Raw genomic sequence first — 22224 nt, 5'->3', positions numbered from 1 at the left:
ACCATCTGGTGAAGTCAAGTTGCGGCCGTAGAGTAAGAGTTGTTAATACTTAACCTTAGGTTCTTGTACAGCTTGGAAGAGTTCAATGATTTTTTGGAGCTTTGGTGGGAGTTCTTCAATGGGTTGCAAGGTAATAAAGGCTGAAGATGATGAAGCATGTGGTTTGCTTGGTATGGTTAATATTGAGAGATTGATTTGGATTGAAGATGATGAAGCAATAATAAAGATGAAAACAGGGGGTGAGAGTTTCAATTTGGGGTTGCAATTAATTTAGCATTCTAACCTTAATAAGGGTAGTTTTGTCAATTTTAAATTACAGCCTAATCACATGCATGTTTAAGGGAGATAATCAAACGTAATAGTGCCATAATAATTTTTTTGCAAAAGGGAGAATAGTTCAGGGGGTTTACACTGATCAAGGAGGTTTTTTTGCACTTTTCCCTAAAATTTATTTATACTTTTCCAAATATACCAGCAATTATACAACAAAAAGCTCAAAAAGTACATCTTATCAGCAAGGACGGATCTAGGAATTCATATGAGAGGGAGCAAATTTATACAGAGGGGTTTTTTCATAATTTCAGTGAGGGCAATTTTAAAATTTTATGGGTATAAATGTAAAAATATATAAATTTAGGGATATAAAATGCAATAATTAAAATTTTCAGTGGGGGCGGATTCCCCCACTGAGCCCTTCACAGATCCGTCCTTGCTTATCAGCTGATTTCTCCCATTGTTTCAATAGACTATAAAACCATTAAATCCAAGAAGCAGCAACATAAAGTACTTAATCCTAATTAGGCACACCTTCTAGACTTTTGACTTTGTATGGGCACCTTAACATAACATGGTTTATGGATTCCACCTCCAAACCACATCTCAAACATGCATCATTTTCCACTATGTGTAACGACCCACTCCACCATATGATATGATATTGTCCACTTTGGGCCTGAGCCCGCACGGTTTTGCTTTTGGGCTTTACTCCAAAAGGCCTCATACCAATTGGAGTGACACACCTACATCTAAGCACTCCACCTTTCCATTTCCCAGGCGATGTGGGACTGTGCACCCATAGCTCGCCAGTGTGGTAGTCTATCAGTGTCTCACACCTGCTCACGGCACACCCGTCCACAGTGTCATCACAATCTATCCCCTTTGGAGACCCAACGTCCCCGTCGACACATTCCCGGCTGGGTCAGGCTCTGATACTATTTGTAACGACCCATTCCACTATATGATATGATATTGTCCGCTTTGGACCTGAGCCCGCACGGTTTTGCTCTTGGGTTTCACCCCAAAAGGCCTTAAACCAATTGGAGTGACGCACCTACATATAAGCACTTCACCTTTCCATTTCCCAGGCGATGTGGGATAGTGCATCCGTAGCTTGCTAATGTGGTAGCCTGTCAATGTCTCACACCCGCTCACGGCACACCCACCCACAGGGTCAATTTCATATCATGTGGTGGAGTGGGTTGTTACACTATGCCTCTTTTCTTTGATAATACTACAACTGCTCCACAGCAACAATTTCATATAAAATGGATCTGACTTTTTCTTCACCTTTAATTTTCATAATCGACTCCAAAAACCATGACCATTTGCACAATCCGGAACCCTCCCTCCTTGTATATCCAGAAATGTGATATGGACATTGTAGCCCTTCAAATGCAATTCTCTGTAAGTAAATTTAACCACAAATCTTCATCATTAGTGAAGTGCCACACTAGTTTATCTCTAGCACGTTTATCACTTACATCATAGGTTAACTTTGAATCTTGGCAAATTTGAAACCAAAAGGTATGTCTATACATTAACGTCATCATGTATACCACCTTCCATCTCAAACCTCGCTTGAGAACCTCCCTGCAACCACAAATGCTTTTCAGCCCAGCTGTAACTCTAGCCTCTTTTCCCTTATAATTAATGTTACTCATATATATATATATATATATATATTAATTCTACTTATCTAAACCAATTCTTTTATGTTATCATACTAATAAATTTACATAACTACCCTTTTAAAATATAAATAAAAATTAAACTAAAAATACGAGTTTGATATAAAACATAACTATCCAAAAAGTCACAACCCTAAGATACATGGTTATTTACTTTGGAAAAAAAAAAAAAAAAAATTGGATAAATTGCACTCATATCCCTTCATGTTTGGGTTAAAAATAAGTAGCAACAGCTTAGACACTTTTTGGACAATAACACCTCCAAATTTGGTAAATTGAACAATGACACCCCAAAATCAAGGTAAAAGTACCTTATTATCCTTTGACTTATGAATTTGCTTATTTGAATTATGAATTTACCATTTTAACATTCTCAAAACATTTTAATGAACCCAATTTTTTTTAAAAAGTGAAGATAAATATTCTTTTAAAAAAATACGGTATTTTATCTTGATTTAGGGTGTCATTGTTCAATTTATTAAACTTGGGAGGTATTGTTGTCTAAAAAGTGTATAAGTTGTAGCTACATGTAACACGCCTATTTACCAAAAAATTCAAGCTATTGGATAGTGTTACATACTCACCCATTTATACCCAATCACTTTTCTATTCGAATCCAATGTGAGACAAATTACCCTTATTACAATCTCCCCCACCCAAACTCGCAACGCCATCATTGTGGTTCAGGCCACCTAGACGTTTGCCCATATACCTAAAAGTTCAAGTTGTTGGGTAGTGCTCTATACCCACCCATTTATACCCAATCACTTTTCCATCTGGATCCGATATAGGACAAATAACTCTTGTTATATTTTCTCCCACTCAAACTCGCAACACCCTCATTACTACTCAGGCCACCCTTCCTATCCGAGCTGACTCACCCGGACGTCTTCCGGGCCAAGCATTTGGCGTGACACCGGATCAAGGGTTGAGTCTGGATCTGGATCTGATATCAATTGTAACGGATGGACGCTTACCCATTTAACAAAAAACTTAAGCTGTTAAGTGGTGCTGCATACCCAATGACTTTTCTAATCCAATATCGGGCAAATCAACCTTATTAAACTACCTGTTTTTAACTCAAAACCAAACCTGAGGGTGTAATTGTCACGTACAGTTAAAATCATTTAACCCATCTCCACCTCAAAAATGGATCATTTTATATATTTAATAATCTAACAGGAAAAATGACATCTTGGTCAAAATATAAAGGAAGTCGGCCAATGTATAATTCGGTAGCGAGGTAAGCTGATGTATGAATGGTTTGTACAGACGCTATGGAGAGAGAAACTGTAGAAGAAGGACAAGAGCAGCTTCTATGGAGCAGAGAAACAGTACCTAGGGTTTTGAAGATCGTTGGCACGCGACTGCCTCAGAGAGACCTCATCTCTGTACTCCTCGTTAGCCCTTGGCTTCACCGCACTCTCGTCTCCTACCCCTCCCTCTGGCTGGTACTCTTCACACACACATCGATGCTTATGACTGTGTGTGTGTGTGTATATATATATACACATGTGAAAGTGTATATATGCTTTCATCTGTACCATTCGATTCAGTGTCTTCTCGAATGTTCCTCGAATTTCATTCATCAAATCGATGATCGAGAGTTTGATTGTTTCGGTGTTTGATTGATTCAGTAATCGGATTTCATTTTCAGGTTCTTGATTTTCATGAGATGAATAATGGTGGTGATCGACTTGTATCGGCTCTGTCACTGGTTAGGTTTTTTTTTTAAATGATTACTTGAGTGCATTAAATTTGATTTGCTGTAATCCCTTGTTTGGTTGCTTAGAAACCTAGACCACAGAACAATTGGCATTTAGTTTTTTCATTTTTGTTGGACTATAGGCTCTTTCACTGGTTATTTTTATTTTTATTTTTTAAATGATTAATTGAATGCATTAAATTTGATTTGCTGTGATCCCTTGTTTGGTTGCTGAGAAACCTAGACCACAGAACAATTGGCATTTAGTTTTTTCATTTTTGTTGGACTATATATCTATGTATCTCTCTATCTATCTATCTATCTATCTATATATATATATATATATATTTTTTTTTTTATTTTTTTTTATTTTTGGATAAGTATCTCTCTATCTATATATGAAGATACAATATTCAGTTTCATCTCTCTCATTCTACAGTATTCAGTTTCATCTCTCTCACTCTTACTTTCTCTTTTCTTTTTCTCTCCCTCCGTTGGTCTATTTATAGGCCAAGACCCTCTTTTGCAGTTAACCAATTACATTGGGCTTATAGCCCAAAGTTCTCTTCCTTCTGGGCTGGGTCTTGTAATGGGCTTGACCTTCCTCGGTGGACCCCCCACGTTTGGCCCACTCCAGGGTGCTTTGACATGGATCCTTCTTCAATCATTCGACCCGATCTCGTTTCCGCGATCCATATCCGGCCTATGCCACTTGCCGCATCCTCAACTGCCCCCATAATTACCCCTTATTGATTAGGGGGTAATTATTAGAGGCTGCTAATGATGACCTGACGGCTCGAGGAGATCGTGTGGGAGAATAGACGGTTAGATCTAGGGGTCGGCGCTTCGAGATTCAAAAAGACAACTCATTGCTTTCCTGACTCCTCGGCTCTCGGGCTTATCTCGTCTTTATAAGCTCCATCAACTCCCCATCGATCCTCTTTACCGTCTCCATCTCTCCTTTTGCTGCTTGAATCCTCTCCGGCGATCTCTTGCGAAAGGTTTTCCTTCCAGTGGCTTTGCAATACTTCTCTGCCATCTTCACTCTCTAAGGTTAGTTTCATTTGCATTTTTCTTTTGGAAGACTTCTTTTCTCTCCCCGGAATCCTCATCCACTCACATCATGACAGTAGATCTAAACGTTCTTCGCATGAAGCTTCAACTTCCTGATGATGTAGAAATTAGAAACTGCCCCCGGGAAGTGAATATTAGAACCGGTGCTGGCCTTCTTCCCTGCGAGGCCTTGTTTTCACTCCTCCATCTCAATCTCCTTAGATTTCCTCTACATCCTTTCTTTTGCTATGTTTTTAACAAGCTAAATCTTTCCCCTTTACAAGTAAACCCCAATTTCCTTAGGATTCTATCCGTTATGCTACTCCTGATCCGTGACAGAGGTCTGGATCTGGACCTCGTAGATCTCCTCCTTTGTTACAAGGTCAGCAAGATCAGAACGGACAAACCATTCTACCACCTTTTTCCCATTGAGAAGAGGTCTATCTGCACGGATAAGATCAAATCTGAGAAAGGCTGGAGGAAAAACATCATTGGGGTTAGGGGAGCCTGGTTCTCTCCAGCTGCGGAGGGTTTCCCTATCCCGAGCGCTTTCAGAGAGTGTTCTGTTTCTTTTTACAAAAAATATAAAAACCATAAGAGTGACTGTCCTTGCGAGATCTGCATTCCTCGTTTTTGTTCTTTCTTGTGCCATTCCTTAGGCATTCCTTGTGATGACTTGAGCTACAGTGTGTGCAGGGATATGGATAACTACTTGAAGCGGTACGTTCTGACCAACGTTCCCTCTTGCTCGGACCTTCTCACCTCAGATAATCTCCTGGACATCTCAGTCCTCGGCAAGACAATGAGCCAACTCCAGATCCCTTCCTTCGGTAGGAAGAAATCTGCCCGCAGGCCTGCTATCACTCCTGCGTCAATCTCCTCTCCGGCTTCAGCATCTTCTTCCGCTACTCTTTCTGACACCACTCCTTCCACCGATCCATCCGCGACGGCTGCTGACTCGGTCGCTAACACGGCGACTGCCAGCCCGAACGTTGCCCCCTCTGCCAACAATCCTCCTGGCTCTACTGCTGCTTCTGCACGGGAAAAGGCCAGAGGAAAAAGGCATCAACCTGACAGTGCTCTGAGCGCGGATGACGTTCCCTTGTCTCAGAGGGTTAGGCCCTCTGGGCCGAATGTGATTTCCCTGGCGAGACCTCTTCAAGCTAGGCCCCCCACCCCTTCTGGGCAAGCCTCTGCTTCAGGAACGGCGCCATGGAGCCCTCGCTTCATCCGAACAGACGGATCGTCTGTAAAGCCGACCGAGACCATGTTCAAAGATGGTCAGATCGCGATGGCCTACTACAGGAGTATGTGGACTCCCAAGGACATCGAGGTCGCCAAAGGTCTATCTCAGAGGGAGGTGTTTAGCCGATTCCCCCTGTCCGCCATGGAGGTAACTTCTACCCCTTAGTCAATAAATCTTTACATACTCTTGCCACTTATTTTCTTCTAACCATCTGCTCGGCTTAACCAGTTGTCCTGTATATCTCTACAGACCTTGTACGGGATGATGGCTATGCAAAAACAAGTTGAACAGGTGAATGCCAAGGTTCGCGCGCTCTCTGACAGCCTTAGCGCAGCGAACAAGGAGAACGATAACTTAGTCGCTCAGAAGACCGGGTTGATGGTTCAACTCGATAAAACTGAAAAAGAGAGGGATTTGCTGAGGAGAGAAACCGACTCTCTTCAGGATGAGAGGAATGTTCTCCAGCTTGAAAAGAGTATTTGGCAGACCGAACGGGACTCCCTTCGGGCGGAGAAGGAAGAACTGCTTCGCCTTCTGAATGACGAGCAGTCCGCTCGGATGTCTTTTGAGAAGAGGGTCCTGGACGAGCGCAACGCTTTACTTGATACCATCAGCAGGGTAAATGGTGGTATGCTAGCTCTGCACGCTCGATTCTCTAGAGTCGGGGCCCTCAGATATGCCCAGGGGTTCCGAGAGGGTTACGTCGACCGCATCCCGGATGAGGGTCAGACTGGCTCTAACCCTGATGATGTTGATAAGGATCTGGATATTGACCCTTCTGGTGTTTATATCGATCCGGACTCAACCGCTGCCGAGGGGATATTTGATGAATGTCAGGAGATTGCGTCTTCTCGGATCATTCCTACTCCTCCTGCCGCTCTGCCTTTGGACATTCTCCCTGTGTCCGCTTTGACTCCATCTACCGTTACTGCTAAAGAAAACCCTCAACAGAATGATTCTTCCAACGCTGCAGAGGGTAGGATTCAACAGAACGATTCTGTCATTCATCTTGATTCTCCACCTCGTGAGGATGGCGACACCACCAACAATGAGGAGGTGGCCCAACATCATCAAGAGGCCGACGAGGCAAACGCCTCTTAGTTAGGACTTCTTTTTTTTTTTTTTTTTTTTGTTTTTTGTTTAAATGTACTGACTTTGGCATATGTGCCATCTTTACACCTTACTTTTTGTAACTTTCTTAAGCTTATTTAATGAGAGGGCCGACTCCTGATCAAATTTTTTGTGTCAACTCTTTTTTTTTTTTTTTTACTTTGCAAGTGTTTGGCGTTCGGCTCATAGTGCCAGCTGCCACTTACTTTGCTTAAGTGCCTGGCGCTCGGCTGGAATGCCTCTTGCCACTCGGCCTTTTATTTTTCTTAGCAAATGTTTGGCACTTGGCTCATAGTGCCAAATGCCACTTACTTTGCTTAAGTGCCTGGCGCTCGGCTGGAATGCCTCTTGCCACTTGGCCTTTTATTTTTCTTAGCAAGTGTTTGGCGTTTGGCTCATAGTGCCAGCTGCCACTTACTTTGCTTAAGTGCCTGGCGCTCGGCTGGAATGCCTCTTGCCACTTGGCCTTTTATTTTTTTTAGCAAGTGTTTGGTGTTCGGCTCATAGTGCCAGCTGCCACTTACTTTGCTTAGGTGCCTAGCGCTCGACTGGAATGCCTCTTGCCACTTGGCCTTTTATTTTTCTTAGCAAGTGTTTGGCGCTCGGCTCATAATGCCAGCTGCCACTTACTTTGCTTAGGATTTTTAAAGAGGAGTGCAATCTTTATAAATTTCAAAAACTCATACATTCAACTGTTTTCAATTTAAAATAAACAGAATTCAGTACTGAATCTCAACTTTTTATTGATAATACCTCTTTAGAGAAGTAGCATTCCAAGGCTTGTTTACCAGCCTTCCGGCCATGGTTTTCAAGGTATATGCGCCTTTTCCTATGGCCTCTGCAATTCTGTATGGGCCTTCCCATGGTGGCATCATCTTTTTGACTATCCCCACCTTCTTTTTCAGAACCAGGTCACCTGGCCTAAAGTCTCTGTGCTTTACTCTCCTGTTATGGCTGTTCGCAAGTGTCTGCTGGAAAGAGGCGAGCCTTACCGCTGCTGCGTCTCTTTTTTCTTCCAGCAAATCGAGGTTAAACCTTAGCATCTTGTCATTATGCTCACGGCTCCAGGCCAAGCTTCGAACGGTCGGAACTAAGTGCTTGACCTGTATAACTGCCTCTGTCCCATACGCCATGGTGAATGGACTTTCTCCAGTCGGTCTTCTTGGGGTCGTTCTGTAGGCCCATAGGACGTTCGGCAGTTCATCTAACCACCTTCCTTTCCTTTCTTCTAGTTTCTTCTTAATACAAGTAAAGATTGTTCTGTTTGTAATTTCTGCTTGTCCATTGGCCTGTGGGTGACTTACTGCTGCCAGCTTTTGATTAATTCCATACTCCTCCAATAGCTCTCTTACCTGCTTACTGTCAAGGTTGGTCCATTATCCATGACGATTGACCTCGGAACACCGAACCGGCAAATAATATTACTCCAAATGAATCGTCTAACATGAGTTTGAGTAACGCTCGGGTATGGCACTGCTTCCACCCACTTAGTAAAGTAGTCTGTAGCCAGCAACACATACTTGTTCTAAGCTCTGGCAGTTGGTAGAGGACCAACTACATCCATCCCCCATTACGCGAAAGTCCATGGTGTGGCCATTACATGCAAGTCTTCAGGCGGTTGGTGAATCAGTGGTCCGAACCTTTGGCACTTATCGCACCTTCTGGACAATTCTTCCGAATCTCGCGACATGTTTGGCCAGAAGTACCCTTGAGCCATTGCTTTGTGTGCTAATGATCTCTCCCCTGAGTGGTTTCCACACACACCTTCATGAATAGCTCGTAATATTTGCCGAGCCTCTGTGGGGGTAACGCACTTTAAGTACGGTCCGGAAAAGGATCTTCTGTACAACTGGTTATGCACTATGGCGTACTTTGCAGCATTCGCTTTGATTTTCCTAGCCTCATTTCTTTGTTCAGGCAGAGTACCATCTCGGATGTAAGTTATGATCGGATCAATCCAGCTTGGCTCATATGGAATAACATTCACTTGCCAAGGATCTGAGCTTGAAGGCTCTTCGAAAATGGATGGCTGTTTTAAAATTCCCACTGGAACTACCCTTGCCAATGTTTCTCCAGAACCCGAGGCGTTACATGCTAGCCTGTCGGCATCTCCGTTACACTCCCTCGGAATTTGAATAAATTCAATTTTTTCAAAGTTCTGTGCCTCCCGCATAACAACAGAACGATATGCTTCCATCGTTTTGTCCTTGGTTTCATATTCACCCCTCACCTGCCGAACGACTAACTGTGAGTCACTGAAAACATTCAAATTCCTGACCTTAAGTTCTTTGGCAAGCTTTATTCCTGCCAGCAACGCTTCATATTCGGCCTCATTGTTCGTGGCTGCGAATTCAAGCCGAAGCGCTTGGCTTAAGGTTGTACCTTCTGGTGTCTGCAGTTTGATCCCAACGCCTGCACCCATCTGATTTGAGGATCCATCAACGAAGAGTTTCCATAAGCATTTACAAAGATCCTCCTCCACGTCTTCTGAATCACATTCTAGTAGAAAATCTGCCACCGCCTGCCCTTTGACTGCTGTTCTAGGTTCGTATGTAATATCAAATGAGCTTAACTCTATGGCCCACTTAGTCATTCTTCCGGAGAGATCTGGTTTGTGCAGGATTATTCTGATAGGGAAAGTGGTTAGAACGATAATAGGATGGGATTCAAAATAATGCCTGAGCTTTCTTTTCGCATGCACTAGCGAGAGTATCACCCGCTCTGCCTTTGAATAACGCCTTTCGGCCTCAGTCATTGTTTTGCTAACATAGAACACTGGGTATTGCTTCCCTTCTGCGTAGCGGATCAGAACGCCACTTGTTGCAATGCTAGATACTCCGAGATACAGAAACAGCTTCTCGCCCGACTCTGGAGCTGACAGTACCGGAAGGTTCTGCATATATTTTTTCAAAGCAGTTAACGCTAGGCGTTGTTCATCTCCCCAAACCTACCTGCCGTGGCTTCGGATTGTGTCAAAAAATGGTTTGCATCGATCTGACAATTTGGAAATGAAACGACTCAGTGCAGCAATCCGTCCCGTAAGTGTTTGCACCTCTTTGATTATTGTCGGCTCGGCATTCTTAGTCAGAGCATCTGCTTGGGCAGGGCTTGCCTCGATCCCTCCGAGATTAACCACGTGCCCTAGGAATTGGCCTGAACTTACACCGAACGAGCACTTGGTCGGATTGAGCTTCATCCCATACCGCCGCAAAACATCAAACACGCCTCGAAGGTGCTGCACATGATCGGCTTTCTTCTTACTTTTGACCACCATATCATCTATGTAAGCCTCCACTGTCTTCCCTATTTGTTCCTTGAAAATCTTGCTAATAAGCCTTTGGTAAGTTGCCCCGGCGTTCTTTAGTCCGAACGACATAACTTTGTAGCAATACGTCCCGCGTTCAGTAACGAAAGAAGTTTTTTCTTCATCAGCGGGGTCCATGGGGATCTGATTATAACCCGAATAAGCATCTAAAAAGGTCAGGCGTTCATATCCAGTTGTTGCATCCCCCATCTGATCAATCTTTGGCAGTGGGAAGCTGTCCTTCGGACAAGCCTTGTTTAAATTGGTAAAATCAATGCGTACGCGCCATTTCCCATTTTTTTTTTGTACAACGACCAAATTCGATAACCAGTCGGGGTAGTGCACTTCTCTTACGAACCCCGCATCAAGCAGCCTATCAACTTCCTCGGCAATAATTCGGTTGCGCTCGGGGGCAAACCGTCGCTGCTTCTGTTTTACAGGTTTTGCATTGGGATTAACGTTCAAGGAATGACAAGATACCGAAGGATCGATCCCGGGCATGTCCAGGTGACTCCATGCGAACACATCTGCGTTTTGAGACAAAAAATCAACTAATTCCTGCTTTTCCTCCTCAATGAGTCGTTCCCCTACTCTGGTTGTCCGTTCCGGTCGTAATTGATCGATCTGCACATCAAGCAAGGGTTCTTCAGTCAAGCCCTTTGGTTCCTCCTCTCCGTTCTGCCTGGAGGGAGGCTCCTGTAATTGCTATCTCGGGCTTACTGAACGAATGGGAGCTTTCCCCTTTCTGGCATGTTTCAGCGTTACAGAGTAACATTCTTTAGTTGCAACCTGGTTCCCATGAATGTCAATCACTTTGGTTCCGTTTGGTGCTAGGCATCTCATTACCTGATGCAGAGTGGAAGGAACACCTCGAACCCTGTGGATCCATTCTCTGCCCATCAGAAGATTGTAGGAGGGATGAATTTCAACAACTACAAAAGTTTCCATCAAAACTCTCTCGGCAGCATGTACCGCTACCTCCACCGTGCCGACGGGCTCCACTCGCTTTCCATCAAACCCTACTAGTGGATTCCCGGTGGATTTTAGCTGATCCTGTTTGATCTCGAGCCGATCGAATGTATCTCTTGGCATGATGTTCGCACTACTTCCAGGGTCAATTAGAACTCTGCGCACCAAGCATTGGGCCACTGTCAAACTTACGACCAGCGGGTCCTCGTGAGGGATCTGAACACGCAACAAGTCTGTCGCGTCAAACTTTATCTGCGTTGATGTGCTCTGCTTGTGCAGAGTGTTTACACTGCCTATCCTTCTCTTCATCCGTGCCTGACGAAGGCGTGTTCGAAGCAATTCATCTGATTCCTCATCAGGTTCTGGCCGACCGTGAATTGCATTAATTACTCGAACTGGTTGCGTGTTGTGAGAATTCGACTTCTAATTCTTCTTCACATGCTCCATTGGCCGATTCTGCTCCACCGCTGGTCCTTGAATATAACTTGCGAACTCCCCTCTGGCTATCAGCATCTCTACCTGTCTCCTGAGGTTCCTGCATTCATTAGTCTGGTGGCCAAAATCAGAATGAAATGCACAGTTTTTAAACTGATCCCTCCGTTCGAGAGGTTGCCTGATTGGTAAAGGAGGTCGGAACTTATCTTTATTTTCTTGGTACAGTCTTGCTAGGGTAACTTTCAATGGAGTAACCAGCTCTTCCTCTCTGGGCCTCTTCTCAGATTTCCACGAGGAGCGTTGCGGTTGGACCTGTTTTTGCCTGATCTTTGCTTTGGTCTTTTCTTCAGTGGATATAACAGATGTCTTCCGAGCGTTTGCCGCCTTTTCTTCTTCCAAGCGTACAAATCCATCGGCTCTTTCGTTGAGTTCATCCATAGTCCTCGGCGTGTTGACCACCAAACTTGTGTGGAACGGGGTGCCACGATTCATAGCCAGAATGAATGCTTGAACTGCCGTTGAAGGATGGCATTCAATAACCATGCTCTTGGTAAGGTTAAACCTGGTTAGGAAAGCCTAGAGACGCTCTTCAGCGTGTTGCTTCATTGTGAATAGGCTCGAAATATCTTTCGCTGGACGCTTGTTTCCATAGTATTGGCTTATAAACCGATCGCACAGGCTTCGGAAACTATCCACCGAACCCCTCGGCAGGTTCTTGAACCAATTCAGAGCTGGTCCGGCTAGACTCGTAGGAAAGCACTTGCACATCAAAGAATCATTCTCAGTGTTTAGAGCCATTTTCAGCTGGATGTGATACACATGATCGATCGGATCAGTCGTTCCGTCGAATAGAATGAAAACGGGCATGGAAAATTTCCTCGGACTCGGAGCATTCAGAATCTCATCGGTGAACGGTGAATCCACCGTTCGAGCTGCTGAACAGAGTGCTTCATTCTCCCTCTGGAATCCCGCGGCTGCTCTCTGGTCTACTGATCTCCTCTCTGAGCTGTGATAGTCAAACGTCGTCATGGAAGGCCGGTAGGTCGGATCGAATGATCTATCCTCAACAAAGTCCTTGCGCCATGGAGGCATAGCTTTCTGACGAATCAACTCTGTTGCTTCACCTCGGCTGAGCGTTTCTTGATGTGGATCAAAAGTCATCGCTTCGTTTCGCCTGATCTGCTCACGCCGTGGATCCATGTGAATCGATCCTTCACGATCATCCATACGACGAAGATTTGGCGGCAGACCGTCTCGCCGAATTTCCTCGCGGTGAGGATTAACTAGATTGTTTTCAACCTCTTCACCGTGATGTGCTGCATCGGTACGTGCACCTTTTTCGCCTACCGGAAGTGGTCGTGGAATTACTGGAGCTTCTTGACGCTGTATCTCATTCCTTAGATCTGCATTTTCTCTCCGGAGAGCTTTGATCATGTTCATCAACTCATCGAGTTTCACTTGCTGGATGTTCTCAACCGTATTAGAGTTGTCACCCCCTATAATGATTCCAGATCGAAGCAAAGGCATGAATTACAAACTTCGAAACAGATCTAAGCGTTACCGATGCAAACTCCGCTAGATCTGGGCTTAACTTTACCGAATCGTGATCGCTGTTTGTTAGATCTGAACTTTTCTAGCTTCAAACTCGTCGGATCTGACTGCAACTGATCGAATCGCAATTGCGTCCTTCCAAAGCAAATGCCTCAGAATCCACAATAATCAAGAATTCTCTCGGAGCAAACTACAATCTCACTGATTTGGATTCAACTTCCAGAAGTTACACTGCATATTCACAAACTCGATTGAACTAATATGGTACTGATCGGGCTCGAATTGATCTTCGTCCTCGGTTCCCACAGACGGCGCCAATTGAAGATACAATATTCAGTTTCATCTCTCTCACTCTACAGTATTCAGTTTCATCTCTCTCACTCTTACTTTCTCTTTTCTTTTTCTCTCCCTCCGTCATGGTCTATTTATAGGCCAAGACCCTCTTTTGCAGTTAACCAATTACATTGGGCTTATAGCCCAAAGTTCTCTTCCTTCTGGGCTGGGTCTTGTAATGGGCTTGACCTTCCTCGGTGGACCCCCCACGTTCGGCCCACTCCAGGGTGCTTTGACATGGATCCTTCTTCAATCATTCGACCCGATCTCGTTTCCGCGATCCATATCCGGCCCATGCCACTTGCCGCATCCTCAATATATATAGAGAAATTGTTTTATTCTCAGATAGTCACATTTTGATTGTGCACAACTTACTCAAAGACACATATCAGGTTAGTGGAGTAGATGGAAACGACTACACAAAAATAAAGACATATACTTTTACTCTAAACACCTAATGTTTTTCCAGCAACCAATAGGAGGGTGATGGATTACTGATGATGATTTAATCGTGGCGATTGTATTTTGTATTTCACAGCCTAGGTATCACCATGTGAAGCACATAAACCTTGAATTTGCACAAGATATTGAAGACAGACATCTTGATATCCTCAATAGCAAGGTAACATCTCTGATTCATATCACCAAATTTCGTACTTGTTGATGAGTGTGCTAATGAATTAGGGAGTCTTAGCTAGGAGAATTCTTAGATTGTGCATGTGGAGGAGTATTGAGGAAAAGGTTGTATAAAATTCACACAATTCTCTTATGTTCATAGCTCTAGAAGATCGGTGCTTTTTCATCTCATATTATGTCATTGTACAGATTGAAGTGGCTTTGTTGTATTTTTTTATTTTTTATTTGTATTGCCTCTTCTTGTGTAATCTGCTGACTTTGTATGTCTGCGATTACTGGTTAATACAATATCATCTCGAAATCTTTTGAATTGAGTTTTGTTAATTTATTCATTTATTGGTTGAAACAATTAAAGTTTGAAATACAGAATAAACTCAAAGGATTTCCCAAATGCCTATTTTAATTTGTTGATGTTAGTTCGAAGAAATTCTGATAGTTTGTTGAGGATATAAATGCTTAAAATACACCCTCTGTGACATTTAATGGTTTTAAAGTTGGTTGTCCGTTGTTATCATAATATCAAATCTGGCAGGGTCTGTACATTAGAAATGCACCCTCCCAATATATAATATTTTCCCATGATTCCCTTCTTTTGGTGCAGTTTTGGCTGCACATTGGGGCATGTGGTATAAATGCTTAAGTTAGACCTCCTCTGATAGATTAAGCTTTTTGGCAGCTAATTGTCAACATAAAAATTCCAAGATTCTTGAGGAAATTATAAATTTGGTTCAAATATGTTTCTTGACTTTTAAATATTTCCACATGAAAACTCATGAAGTATGCAATACTTTTTTGAAGAAATTCTCTATCATTTCTTGATATTCTTTTGCAGCATTTAGATTCCCTTCAAAACCTGGAGTCATTAAATCTGAATGGCTGCCAAAAGATCTCTGACAAGGGACTTGAAGTTATAACGGCTGCTTGTCCTAGACTGAGGGTCTTCTCAATCTATTGGAATGTAAGGTATTTTGAAGTTCACCTGAATTTGCATGCCTACCTTTGTACTATTTACAATAAAACCAAATTTGTTTTTATGATTACCCATGAACATTTGTCTAAAAATTGAGCTTCAGGGTTACAGATATTGGTATAGAGCATTTGGTGAAGAATTGCAAACACGTAGTTGACTTGAACTTGAGTGGCTGTAAGGTATATCATTGGTGACTGAATGCAAATCCAATTTATTTGTGTTAATATATTTATTGCGAACTCCATCCTGTTAAGTGGATTTTCCGTATTGTTTTTCTTTTTATCTTAAAAAACTGAAGAATGGAATTTGTTTCACTTGATTATGTCCAACATGAAAAGAACCAAATTGAACACTTACTTTGTTGATATCAACTTAATACAGGAGTAAAGGAAATGTTTTAGTCATATGTTTCCTTTGAAACAAACAGATTAGCCTGAAGGAGAAATTTACTGATGTAATGGTAAGATCAGTTTTTTTTTGATGGAGCCTGTTTACTGATGTAATAGTAAGATCAGTTATTTTTTGATGGTGCATGTTAGAGGATTTAAATATTAAAGTTACATCCTCTCTAACAGCTTAAGATTTTAGAGTAGATGCTTGTTAACATGGTATCAGAGCCAAAGGTCACGAGTTCAAACCTCACCGTCACCCTGAGAATTAAAATTGAAAAAACACGTGTTGGACCAAAAGAAGGCCACACGTGAGGGGGCATAGTAGAGGATTTAAATATTAAAGTTACACATTCTCTAACAACTTAAGCTTTTAGAGTAGATTGTTGTTAACATAGCAAAACTTTCTGAAGTTCCTTTTACTGCTCCTTAATTAACAAAATAGGATGAACAAGTGTTACCACATGTTTTGGGAGAAAATGGGGAACTAGATTATGTAGAATGGTTGAAAGGGATTTATTGATTCTTAATCAATATGGATGGGTCAAGGGTATGATGATGTTAATGAAAATAGGGGTTGATACTTGAAGCGCTTAATATTAAAAACAGAAGCCTTGCAGTAAAATCTGATTGATGCATTATCTGTTCAGAACATAAAGTGGACCTAATTTATGCCTTTGCTATGACTTCTGTTTCAAGCTTTTAGCCCTCCTCTATTTCTTCCAATTTTCTAATGAATAACTAATTTATTTCATAATTTTTTTTTTCAGAGGATTGTTTACAGATGGAACCTGCTCCCACATTACGAAATAATTGAGCCTTGGGTTTTAAAAGAAAGAAGGGGGGAAGTAGGGGGTTTGCTGTATTTATGGGATTCGTTAAAATATTGGGCGTCTTATCTATGTTCCTAGGTATTAGAATATCTCCCATATGCTATTGAAAAGATGTTGAACTATATGAGTAGCAAGACAAGAAAAGGATAGCATTACATATAAATGCACTCATGAGAAGTTAATAGGCATCAGCATTTGAATAAAATGTAGGATAATGTATTATTTTCATGTGCAAAGAAGACTAGTAACTGTACGCCACCGATAAAAAGTGATGTAATTCAAATTTGAGTGCTGTAGTGACAACAAGATAGCCAAAAAAAAAGGAATATCAGATAGGAAAAATAACAAGGTGTTGGGTGGGGGTGGGGGGGATATGTATTCCTCACTCAAGCCAATAAATGGAAAAAATAATAAGAAAGCTTGAGCCCAAACATGGGAAAATACTCTCTCAGTTCTGCTTCTCTAAACAACTCTGCTAAGTGCTATATATGAGCCATTTATTGACTGTTTGCTCAACCATATATACATATATTTTTGAAATTTTAAAAATTCACAAGGCTATAATGATTTGAAGTTCAGTGAGATACTGCAAGTGTTAATCTGCTTCTTTCGAGAATCTAGTGTGGTTGATGTGGGATTAAGTAGAGAAAGAGTTTTTTTTTTCCTTTCTTTTGAGGTGTGTAATATATACAAACTTATTTGACTTATTTCTATCCTTTTTAATAAGTTCATGGTGTATGTTGTATTTATTCCTCAGCTCTTGAGTTTTTCTGCATCTTGAAGGTTGTCTGAAATAGAGTACTTTGATGTGGCAATTACAGAATATTTTAAACAAAAGTTTGCAATTAGTTGCTGACAATTATGAAGAATTGGAATCATTGAACCTCACCAGGTTTGTGTTTTGATTTATGTAGATTAGAGTAGTTTCACAAATTTTAGGCCTGACTCATCTAAACATGGAAACTGGATGCTTTCATGCTCCATATTAATGGCATAAAACTTGGTCATGCTGAGTCTTTATAATTTAGTCATTTTAACTTTCCCAATCAAAGATCTTGAAACCTTTTTGCAATTCTAAAAAGTAATCAAGTCAAACTTAATTTCTATGGATAAAAACTTTACCTTTCCGAGGGTCTATGAGTTTCATATATCTTTTGGATGTTTTGTAGGTGCATCAAACTAACAGATGGGGGTTTGCAAAAGATATTATGCAAGTGCAATTCTCTTCAGAGTCTAAATCTCTATGCACTTTCAAGGTATTCATTAGAAGTTCTATATTTTCAAGTTCACACTAGGTTATTTCAGGTTTCTAATGTATGTAATTGCTTTCATTCATTAATATAGCTTTACAGATGAGGCTTACAAGAAGATATCACTTTTGCCCCATCTTAGATTCTTAGACCTCTGTGGTGCTCAGGTATTATAATATTGAACAAAATTTATCACTTGGAATTTCCTTTGATAGACACTGAACTGACTAGGAATCTGAATTTCAGAATCTATCTGATGAAGGACTTTCTTGCATAGCCAAATGCAAGAATCTGGTCTCTCTTAATCTGACGTGGTGGGTGAAGCGCTATTAATCTCCATTTCTAATTTTTTGGAGCCAAATAAGTTGAGTTTCTTTTGACCATGAACCAATGTCTAATGTCTGAACAGGTGTGTACGTGTCACCGATGTGGGGATCATAGCCATTGCACAAGGTTGCAGTTCCCTTCAATTTCTTAGGTAAGTCTTGATTTTGAGAAACAATATTAAATTTGAAAGATTGACATTCTTTATTTAAATCTTGAATGTGAGCGCTTTTGGTAGCTTCAAAGAGGATACCACATTCATTGGGCCATCTACTTGAAGTTCAAATTTACGCTATTAATATAGTCTCATATATATTCTGCTATATTGCAATAAAATGGAAAGCAATGGATAGTTTAAGACTAGAAAGAAATATGAAATTCATGGAACTGTCACAATCAGAATGTTATGATTTGTTATTGATTAAACTTTCTCCTAAGGGAAGATATCAGTGTCATCCAGCTTCCTCAATGTTATCGCAACTTGAATTTCTATTGATGCAGAGCACTAGTCAGATTGATGAGTATGTAGGGTAGTCCAGGCTGTCGTGATGAAATCCTTTGTCCTTGCAGTAACATTTTGGCTATTAATTAGTTCTTTATTGATATAGATTCTGTTACTGATGTCATGGAATGAAAAATTGCAGTTTGTTTGGAATTGTTGGTGTCACTGATAAGTGCCTGGAAGCCCTCTCAAGGTTCTGCTCAAACACACTTTCTACTCTCGATGTGAATGGATGCATTGGCATCAAGGTAAATGAAATATTTCTTATCTAAATAGATAATTAACCTTTCTTGTGTTGACATATGCAATCCATAGTCTTTATACAAAGATTTATGGATAACATGAGATGGGAGTGCTCCCCTAATCGGGTAGGTAGCTTATGGTGTTTAAAATCACCAAATAACATAGTAGTAAGGATGGTTTAACTATCAATTTGCCGATTTTTTGTATATATAGGTATTTTTAGATTTTTCGGAAGAGGGTGGGATTGGGCTATTGTCATTTCTCAGACACCCAAAAATATTTGCTGATTTTCCCTAATAATTTCTTACACTGTCTTAGTGTGTGTGAATGTGAGGGTTCAGAAGCTTGAGAAATCACCTATGCTTTGACTGGAATCAAACTTAATGAAATAATCGAACACAGAGAGAGAGAGAGAGAGAGAGAGAGAGAGAGAGAGAGAATGAGCCGAAAGGAATGAATGGGAGGGAGAGAGAGAGAGAGCAAAAATGAAGTAGAGTGGAAGTGGGGCCTTCTTGACGTGTCCTCCCATGCATGGCCCTTGGGGGTATTTATAGGGCTCATGGCAAGGTATGTTATAGCTGTCATCCACCACCTGCAACAATTCCGGTCAAATTACAGATATACCCTTGGAGGGTCACGGATCACTTGTATCAATGAGGGGTGTCTATGGCACGCGGATGCCGGATCCGTACGCCCATTAGTCGCGTTCCTATACCGTGTAATCTAACGAACCTCCCTCTCAATCCTCCATTCCATAATCAACCCATTTTCCCGTTTGGGTCTATGACGCTACATGTCTCAATGTGACACCATAGTCGCCTAAGCCATATCACTGCGTGCAAGTAGATATAGCTTCCGGACCTAGATTGTGTTCTTTAACCAGTTCTATCTACCAATCCTTGGCAATAGCCTGCAACTAGCTTTCTCCTGTTTTAGCAGCAAAACTTAGTTCAATGCTCTCTAGGTCAATGCCACAGTACACGACACCAGGTTATGAGTTTGGGCGTAAGTGACATTGCATATTACACCTTGTCCTTCAATCTATGTGATTGTTTGGTCAAGGTATTCTTCAAAATGCACTTTTGCTTTAACCGCATAATCGTTGTCTCAATGTGTCGCTACCGTCCTAGGATGCATCAAGAGTTTCTTTATAAGTTTATTCCCTCCTTCGGAATAACAAATTTAAAGATTCTCAAGATACACCGGCGAGGGAGAGTGCCCCATTTCCTCATCCCAAAAGCATTATAAATCCCTTTCATATACATATATATGTATATAATACCCAAGTATCATGCAATGGTCCTGCGGACCCCACATTAATCTTCATATAGTTAGGACTTGCGGATTTATGCAATCCGCACTGTCACGTGATCAAGGTCTTCTCGCACACTTTCGCGGATGTCATTCATCGGCACCTTTTACATTTTATAACTTTGCATATCCTTTTTGCTAGACAATTAATTCTTAATTGATAATTTCAAGGCAAAGTCAAAGTCTGAACCCATTTGTCCTTTGTACATCTATTACTTTAGTAAGACTATATTTATTACATCTATTATGTTTATTATATTTTATTATATATATCCTTGTTCCAAATCACACACAAACCTAGTTGTCCTTTGACTTCAAGTACCTAGACTAGTTGACATCACCTAATCACTTTAATCATCCTGTTTTCTCTTGTGAAATCCTTTTGCACAAGTTTGTGGATGACCCTCATCCGCACCTTATTTACAGTGTGAATCTGTTGTCCTTGCAGCGACGGAGCCATGAAGAACTGCTTCACTTGTTCCCATATCTGAGGTGCTTCAAAGTGCACAGCTGATCTTATGGTTTATGGAAGTGGCAAAATGATTTTCTCCTTCCATCAAGGTATCCACCAACCTATTTATATGCTCCCACAGTAGTTGAACAAACCACCAGCATTGTAGACTCTGATAAAATTATAATCATCTTCATAGCATTTATATTCAAGCTATACCACACTTGACCTGTTGATGTGCACTTAAGATATGCAGGGAAACTTGCTAGTTCCTAGAAATAAAATGTGAAACCAACAAATCATTTAAAGATTCCTATTAACTTTGATGCAATGGTTTTTCTCTGGATGGTTAAGTCCTTTATGTCAGAATTTTTCATTTAAAAATATGGTGTCCTTGTGCCATATACTCTCTACTTTTCTTTTCTTTTTGTTTAAAAAAAAAAAAAAAGTGTTGCGCTGGCATGTCCATTTTGCTTTTGAAGCCACTGTCTTTTTAGATTTAAAACATGTATTTGTAATTGATGCAGAAATAGGTTTACAAGTGTCGGGCATGTGTCCAAGAGTGTATATGAAATGTCACTATAACAAGGGCATCACACCTTTTTAGAAGTGAACGTGCTTCTTATAGTTTAGCCGGAGTCTCTACCAAAATGAAAATTAGCATGTTATGAGCCAGTACCGTCATATTCTAGCCAATGCATAAGCATTCAATTCCCTTTTAACGTATAACTATCCTACAATTGCTGTTTTAGTGTCGACCATTGTTAGGTCTAGTACAGTTTCATCATTCCTTGGACCTGCAGTTGATGTCAGTAATGATCTTGTTTTATCAACTTCTAGGTGGATATTACTGTTTGCAAATTTTGGAGGCTAATGATGTAGACTTGGACAACTGTTGCCGATTATGTAGTTATACATGAATGGTGGAAGATACTCAAGATATGAAAGAGAGAGACATGAGATTCTTCGATGTATAATGCTACTGTACAAAATAAACTTCTTGGCTCTTTATTATTTATTTTGTTTTTGTGATGTTGGTTAACGATATAGTCTCTACCTGATAACATAAATACTACTCATATTTGACTAAAGAGTACAATTGACAAGTTGGGGAAGCAGAAGTTCTTTATTCGATAGGTCCCTCACGAAAGGATTGATCTCTTGTATGGAGTGATGTTAACATTGGTGAAATTGCTTGTGAGTGTCAGATTTCCTCTAGTTTTCATGGCCATCAGATGGTTGTTTTTGCGTGGCTTCATGAAGTATACGGAGTCGTGTAAAATACCAATTCTTTACTTTTAGATATTGCATGGAGACTGATCCTCTGCAGAGACAAAAACATTACCATCACTTATTATCATCAATAAGGTGCGAGAATCATAAACATGATTATAGGTTTTTTTTAAACAAGAATAATTAGGTAAATTTAACACTGGCAATGAAGATTGACGACTCATAGAAGAGTCGTATCAAAAGCCAAAGTGAAATGCCAGCCCCTCGCTATTCCAAGCCATTTCCTTCTCGCAGGTAGAGAGCTTCAACGAAAATTCAAAAAATGATGAAATTGCCGTTAAAAAAAATCTCAATTACCTTATTTTTTGACAAGAAATGATAAAAAAAAATACTATAAAATGTCAAAGTA

The 22224-nt window shown here is 41.0% G+C and overlaps 2 protein-coding genes across 2 annotated transcripts; both read left to right on the top strand.

The window, feature by feature from the left end:
• Nucleotides 1-3183: 3183 nt before the first annotated feature.
• On the top strand, nt 3184-21743 carry LOC132313680 (F-box protein At3g58530). Its single transcript, XM_059812573.1, has 13 exons — nt 3184-3418; nt 3625-3684; nt 14212-14295; nt 15142-15272; nt 15383-15458; nt 17323-17393; nt 17671-17757; nt 17846-17918; nt 17998-18065; nt 18161-18229; nt 18720-18825; nt 20580-20692; nt 21423-21743. Exons 1-12 carry the CDS (start codon nt 3227-3229, stop codon nt 20643-20645), a joined length of 1083 nt encoding a protein of 360 aa, XP_059668556.1. The 5' UTR covers nt 3184-3226; the 3' UTR covers nt 20646-20692; nt 21423-21743.
• Nucleotides 3691-14044, top strand: LOC132313679 (uncharacterized). Its single transcript, XM_059812572.1, has 2 exons — nt 3691-6118; nt 6221-14044. The coding sequence occupies exons 1-2, from the start codon at nt 4796-4798 to the stop codon at nt 7070-7072; spliced, it is 2175 nt and encodes a 724-aa protein (XP_059668555.1). The 5' UTR covers nt 3691-4795; the 3' UTR covers nt 7073-14044.
• Nucleotides 21744-22224: the final 481 nt, after the last annotated feature.

The sequence above is a fragment of the Cornus florida genome, unplaced genomic scaffold (genome assembly GCF_030987335.1).
Source record: "Cornus florida cultivar Cherokee Brave unplaced genomic scaffold, ASM3098733v1 CherokeeBrave_3.0.0_Hap2_Chr06, whole genome shotgun sequence".
In the NCBI taxonomy this organism is placed as follows: domain Eukaryota; kingdom Viridiplantae; phylum Streptophyta; class Magnoliopsida; order Cornales; family Cornaceae; genus Cornus; species Cornus florida.
Note: the sequence above shows the minus strand (reverse complement) of the source record. Positions and strands in the feature narration are given on the sequence as shown.

Excerpts from the sequence above, each read along its gene's own strand:
- LOC132313680 (XM_059812573.1), top strand. The coding sequence starts at position 3,227 with ATGGTTTGTACAGACGCTATGGAGAGAGAAACTGTAGAAGAAGGACAA. Across the intron at positions 17,394-17,670 it reads GAATCATTGAACCTCACCAG|GTGCATCAAACTAACAGATG; the intron begins GTTTGTGTTTTG and ends GATGTTTTGTAG. Across the intron at positions 17,758-17,845 it reads AATCTCTATGCACTTTCAAG|CTTTACAGATGAGGCTTACA; the intron begins GTATTCATTAGA and ends TCATTAATATAG.
- LOC132313679 (XM_059812572.1), top strand. The coding sequence starts at position 4,796 with ATGACAGTAGATCTAAACGTTCTTCGCATGAAGCTTCAACTTCCTGAT. Across the intron at positions 6,119-6,220 it reads TCCCCCTGTCCGCCATGGAG|ACCTTGTACGGGATGATGGC; the intron begins GTAACTTCTACC and ends ATATCTCTACAG.